The sequence below is a fragment of the Arachis ipaensis genome, chromosome B07 (genome assembly GCF_000816755.2).
Source record: "Arachis ipaensis cultivar K30076 chromosome B07, Araip1.1, whole genome shotgun sequence".
Classification (NCBI taxonomy): Eukaryota; Viridiplantae; Streptophyta; class Magnoliopsida; order Fabales; family Fabaceae; genus Arachis; species Arachis ipaensis.
The window spans coordinates 120,168,757-120,175,569 of record NC_029791.2 but is presented as its reverse complement, the minus strand read 5'-3'; the positions used below and the strand labels follow the sequence as shown (position 1 = coordinate 120,175,569).

Here is a 6,813-nt window from a genome sequence, read left to right as displayed (position 1 = left end):
ATAGTTTATTATATATTAAATTAAAATATTTATATTAGAATTCTATCTTTTTAAAAAATTTTATTTAAATAATATTAGCAGTTAAATTTATAGATATTTTTTCATGATATATAAGTAAAATTTTTAAATTTTTTTATTTTTATATTAAAACTGATTTGAACAAGTACAATTCTAACATAAGATAAAATTTGTCCTTGAATATCATTTTTGTATGTTATCATAACAAAAGAAACAATTATGTAGAACTGTTTTTGTTAAAATTTACTTAAAATTTTTTTATGTTATAGTATCTTATTTATTATTGAAATCAAAGTAATATAACTAACATTATTATCTGTTAAAATTTACTAACATATTTTATCTATTTTTGAGTTAAAATAGATGTATTTAATTTGTATCTTAAAACGGTTTTATATTTCTTTGGTAGTTTAAATACCAATCAAATCGCTAAAAATAAGATGAATATACAATTGAATGCACAATATCTTTGTTTTAACTCTTGTGAAATGATAGAAAGAATTTATGTCTAAAGTCTTAAATTATGTATATGTAACATGATAATATAACAAAAGTTTTTCTAACCAACTTGGGTTGGTCGAGTGGTCAGCTCACTCGTTCGCTTAAGTAAGTGCCGGGGGGTTCGAATCCCACCTTATGCATGTAGCAACCCATTGGCCAGCGGCAGGCCCTTAAAACTCAGATCCGCAATGAATTAGTCATTGACCTGTTGGGTTGGGGGATACCGTGGACAACCAAAACAAAAAAAAAAAAAACAAAAGTTTTTCTTCTTTCAAACAAAAAAAACTTTTGTTATAGACACAAGTAGTTTTAAATTGAATTTTTAAAACTGAAAGCAAACAAATAAAAATAAATAAAAATAATTTTAAAATTCCTTCCTATCTTAATTTAATTAGTCAATTATAATTGAATTTTTAAAACTTTTTTCATGTTTCTTTAATTTGATTTGCATATAAAGGTGTTTTAACATGTATTAGAACTAATTTTTTAAAAAATAAAAATTAAATATTTAAATTAATCCGAAATCTTGATTTTATGAGTTATCATATGAAATTATATACTTGATGAATAGACATCTCATTAAGTTAATTATAAAAATGTAACTAGAAATACAATCATTATTCCATACTTTAAATTACAAAAATAATTATATCTCATAATTTTATTAACCCAAATAGCTTTTTATATCTAATCTACTGTATTTATGTTTAAATAAATGCACAAATAAGCGTATAAAATTATACATGTGATTTACTCTAATTAAAATAAAAAAGAGAAGTAAAGGAAAAAACTCGCCTACAAGCAAAAGAAATTGAGAAGCAAAAAAGTTTTATAGAAAAGAACGGTATAAATAATAGAAATGATAACAATTAATTATACATCAATAATGTTAAGATTGGTTTAGTTTAAAAATAGTCAATAATATAATAACAAAAACACATACTTAAAATAAAAGAATGAATTAATGAATATAAAATATCATAAGTGATAGGAAAAAAATTAACATTTTTTTCTTTTGTATTTTAGTTGAATATAAAAGTAAAATAATATAATATTGGAGTTTATGTTATTCTCTTTGTCGTAATTTCATTTTTCTATATTGTAGGATCAAAGTCAATTAAAAATTTTTTTTAGGAAGGAGTAGAATCAGATTAAAAGTGAATATTTTTACTAAATTAAGAATGATCAAGTGCATTGCACATAATAAGTTGAGTAAAAGATAAATAGGTCTTTGACCTTTTTAAATGCGGATATTTTTTTTTTAGGATTGAAAAATACAATTAAATCTCTCACCTTATAAAACGCGTGACAATTATGTACCTCCGTCGAGTTGGAGTTCAAAACGGCAACGGAGAATGCAAACCTGGAGGGGTGAAGACTGAGGTGTCCGTTTTGGTTAATGATGTCGATGGCGAACAAATTGTTAATAGACAAATTGATCCTTATGCTTCAAAACGACGCCGTTAACATCCCCCACCTTACTACACCCTTCGTAATCCCCATAACACCCAGAAACCACTCCAGTTATTACAGAAAACCCTATCAGAAGACAAACGTCTTTCTCCCTAAAAAAACTTCTTCCTCCAGTTGAAGGTGGTGGTGTGCTTAGTGGACGTTATGGTTGGCGAAGTTAACGGCAAGCTTCGTCTGGAAAAAAAGCTGCCATCTTCTAGAGAGGTAAGGGTAATAGTCGAGGCTACGTGCATTGTTGTTTAAATATTTGTGACAATATAATGCATGGGGTTGGGCTTAGGGGTGATTGCATGTTTTCTTTCGGGTAAAAGAATGAGAAAAAGCTATGTGGAGTTTACTGATTTCAAAATTTCATGCACTTGATATAGGGTTTAATCTCCGATTTATGTATTTGTGGATAATGCAGATGGATGATATATATATGCGGTACCTGTTTTTCATCACGGAGGCCACTTTGGTAGAACACCCAGTGGAACTCTTCAATATATTGGTGGAAAAGTTGAAAAATTTTTGAAGATGGACTTAGACTTCATGAATTTTGAGGACTTAGTAACATTGTTCAAGGGTCTGGGATATGCATCATATAGGGCAGTTTATTGGTATGACCCAAAAGTAGTGACGTTGAGTCTAGACTGCACATTCTGAGAGGGGATGCAGGAATAAATGAACTTCGAGAGAACAAGCTCAAAAATTCAACCACTGATGAGTTTTACATATACTTCGACCACCCCGTTGATGAGTCACAGATAGTAGAAGATGTTGCTACAGAAAAGGGTGCAGAAGAATTTGATGATCCCATTGATGTTGATAGCATCATAAGGGAGCTTTAGTCATCACCATCCACAAAAGATGATGGGCATGAAAGTGGGGAGGACGAATTGTATAAACCTCCTCCGGCTGTCTCTGAAACTGTTTCAGATGAGGATTATTCTAGCTTTGATGAGGAAGATGATGGGATGAGGAGAAAAAGAATTCTGAAAGAAAAGGATAAGGTTCTGCCAAAGAGAAAGATCAGTGTGAAGGAAGGGATAGAGACAGAGTCAAGCGGAGGTAAAAAAAGAGGTGGACAAAGGAGTGCAAGTGAGAGTGATGCCAAAGGAACTGGGCCCACTGTGAAGCCCAAAAGAACTAGGCCCGCTGCCAAGCCCAAAAGAATTGGGCATAATGTAAAGTCCCAAAGAACTAGGCCTGCTGTATACGCTGAGGAAGCTGTGCCTACTGTGCAGCCCAATGATAGGCCTCCAATCGGCCTCTATGTAAATGAGGAGGATTCAGATGATGATGACCCCATTTATGAGTATGAATCAGAGAATCTTCACACACCAGTGTCGTCAGAAGATGAGGGAGACAAGCATGAATTTTTAGCGTTTAATGATGAGTATAGATTTGGAGAGGGTAGATTTGATATTGGAACCAAGTTTGCAACCATTGATGGGTTTAAAGAAGTGGTAAGAGATATATTCATATCTGAAGGGAGGGAACTTCTCTGGATTAAAAATGATAAGGAACGGGTGAGAGTTGGCTGCAGGGGTAAAGACTGTCTGTGGCTGCCACATCTATCCTACAACAAGACACTGTTATGCTTTCAGGTAAAGACTTACAAGTCAGAGCATACATGTACAAGATATTTGGGTAGTAATGCTGCTGATCAACACTGGATCAGTAAAAAAGTGGAGAAGAGAATAGCAAGTCAACCTCATATGACAACTAATAAGGCAATTGACTTCCTTATAGAAGAGTTTAACCTGGTGGTGCATCCGAAGATGGTTTACAGGGCAGTGAAAGAGGCCAAAGAGAGGATAACGAGAAACAAAAAAGAACAGTATGAGAAGCTCAGGGACTATGGCATGGAGATAATTAAGAGTAATCCCAGGTCAATAGCAAGAGTTGATGTGAAGCCTATTCCACAATCCCTCCCTGTGTTTAACAAAATATATATCTGCTTCGAGGGCTATAAGAAAGGCTTTAAGAGTGGATGTAGGCCTTTCATCCATCTAGATGAAAATTTTCTTAAGACATACCTTGGAGGCCAACTACTTTCAGCAGTTGCACAGGATGCGACAACCAATTTTATGTAGTGGCATATAGTGTTGTAAGATCTGAGACTAAGGAATCATGGAAATGGTTCCTTACACTGCTTCAGAAAGATTTGGGTAATGCCAGTCAATTTGGTTGAAACTTTATGTTCGACCAGAAAAAGGTCAGACTTTTACATTGTTTATTTGGGTAGATTAGGCTAGTAACCATTGGTTAGCATATTGCATGTCTCTGGACTGTTTGACAATATTATGTGTTTGCAACATCATATGTTTGTAGGGCCTGCTACCAGCCTTAAAGGAGGTAATGCCGAGAGCACATCATCGAAACTGTGTATAAGACTTGCAAAGGAGCACCAAGTAACCCCAACTAGAAACCAAAAAAAAAAAAAAACCTAAGAAGTCTGCTGATGCCTCACAAGCCTTAGTGCTGCTTTCCCTTTCACAATCAACACCTCAACGAGAGGTAAGCAAGTCCTGTTTATGCATTAGGATATTGTCCATTTTAAAAATTGTCAGTAGTTATGATGTCATTTTTTATCTTTCTTAAGCACTAATTTGTCCATTTGGTTACCTTGCTGGATCTTTGATGAATAAGATCTAAACCAATCTCAGGGTGAAAAATGTGCTAAAACTAGTACTGTGCAAGAACAATCTACTGTAAGACCATTATAAACTGTACACTTTTAATGCCAATCAATTTCTTTTTGTTCCTGAATTTAAATATCTGGGTATTTCGGTTATTTTTCCAGAATAATGTCACTAGCTAGAATACTATTGGACTACCAACCAACACAACAATGCAGGCAGCAGCATCAGGGGCTACACCAGTAGCTGCACCACTCTTCCCTTAAGTAGCTGTAGCAACAACACCATCTGCTCCAGTCCAAACTCCATTCAGGCCTCCATCCCAGCTGCCAAGAATGGGCCAACCCAAAAATCGAGCTACTGCCTCTAAATTCAGACCCAAGCAAATAATTGTTAGGCCCCCAACAAGTACAAATTCACCACCAAATTCACGACAAACTCAAAGCACAAGCACTAGTGGGACACCATCAAAGGAGACATTGAAAGCAGCTAGCAGTGGTACCACAAGAATTTTTAAGTTCATCCCTACTCCTGGATCCAAGCATTAGAAGAACTGAACACAACTGCATGAGTTCTGTTTTTTGTCCTAGTTATTAGCATCAATTGAACAATGCTTTCTAGCTATCATAGTTTGGCAAACTTGTTTACATGCCAACTAGACATTTTGTTATTTTGTGGAAAACTTATGCTATTATGTAATGTTTGGGATTAAGCCAGATACATTATCGTATAATATTTGGTTATAATCTATTTAAAATTACTACCTTATATAATACTTGACTTGCAATATTATTTAGTTATTCTAATTTCAAAGAAAATTAGAGTCAGTCCAACATAGAATTCACATTACATAGCCAGCAGTGGCAATTTTTATTACAACATCACCAGGTACATCAATCATCTTCAGCCTTTTAAGAAATATATAGTAAGAGTAACAACAACTACACTAATCACAATAATATGCCATAAATTCATGTATTTTTTCTTTTCAATAGATAATAGTTTCCTCTCCAAATCTTCTATTTTTTTTTTTCAATTCTTGCCTTCGAAATAGCTATTCTTCAATGTCTATTCCCTCAGCATCATCCACAGCACCCAATGCTTGAGACTCTATGGCCCTGATTTTTTTTAGGTATTCATCAAGCCAGACAAAGAACCGGCAGTACCGTTCTTTAACCTGGAGCAAATTTTTAGAGAATCATCCAGTTAGACACATTACAGTCTCATCCAACTATTGCCAAAATAGTAACTTACCTTGAAAAATAGACACCCGAGAAACATTCTATTAGGGTTAGTTGTTGTTCTTGACTTGTACAGAATGGCATATACACCGCAAAAGTACTTTGGCGCAATTCCATCTCGCTCATATCCTCCTGGCACGGCACATGAAGATTCTCCTCTAGGTCTTGTGCATGAAAAATCCCCTTCACTCGTCATGGACGATCACACCATCAATGACCATGGCTTCGTCGATGCATTTTGATCAAATAGGGCTCATTCATAGTAACGGCGTCGTTTTGAAGCATAAGGACCAATTGGTCCATTAACAATTTATTCACCATCCATATCATCAACCAAAATGGACACCTCAGTCTTTACCCCTCCAGGTCCGCATTCTTCGTTATCGTTTTGAACCCCAACTCGACGGATGGACATAATTGTCACGCATTTTATAAGATGAGAAATTTAAATGTATTTTTCAATCTTAAGGAATGAAAATATCTGCATTTAAAAATATTAGAAACCTATTTATCTTTTACTCAAATAAATTTTTATTCGTAATTTTTTTTCTATTATAAAAGAAATTTTTACTATTCACCAAAACATCATTCTTTCCCTTAATATTATTTGTCAAATAATATTTTTTGGTTCCGTATCTATGCTTGGTTGATATGGATAAGTCACAGATGTGATTGGTGGTAGAAAAAAAATTCAAAGAAAAAAACCATTAAAAAGAGCCATGAAGCTGTCGAAATATTGTAAATATACTAATTTAATTTTTGATCAAAATAAAACATATTTCTATACATGTGGAACTTAAAATTTCTCAAAATTTTATAAAAGAAAACAAATCTGATAATTATTGCTTCAGCTGATTGACATTCTATTTTCGATATTATTCTCAATATGATAATAAATAAATGACTCAATTGAACAACATAAATTATGTTACAAATTATTATATTAATACTAAAAA

At 33.6% G+C, this 6,813-nt stretch overlaps 1 protein-coding gene across 1 annotated transcript; it reads left to right on the top strand.

Annotated features, from left to right (window-relative positions):
* Positions 2,949 to 4,070, top strand: LOC107607849. Its single transcript, XM_016309749.1, has one exon. It carries the CDS (start codon positions 2,949 to 2,951, stop codon positions 4,068 to 4,070), a length of 1,122 nt encoding a protein of 373 aa, XP_016165235.1.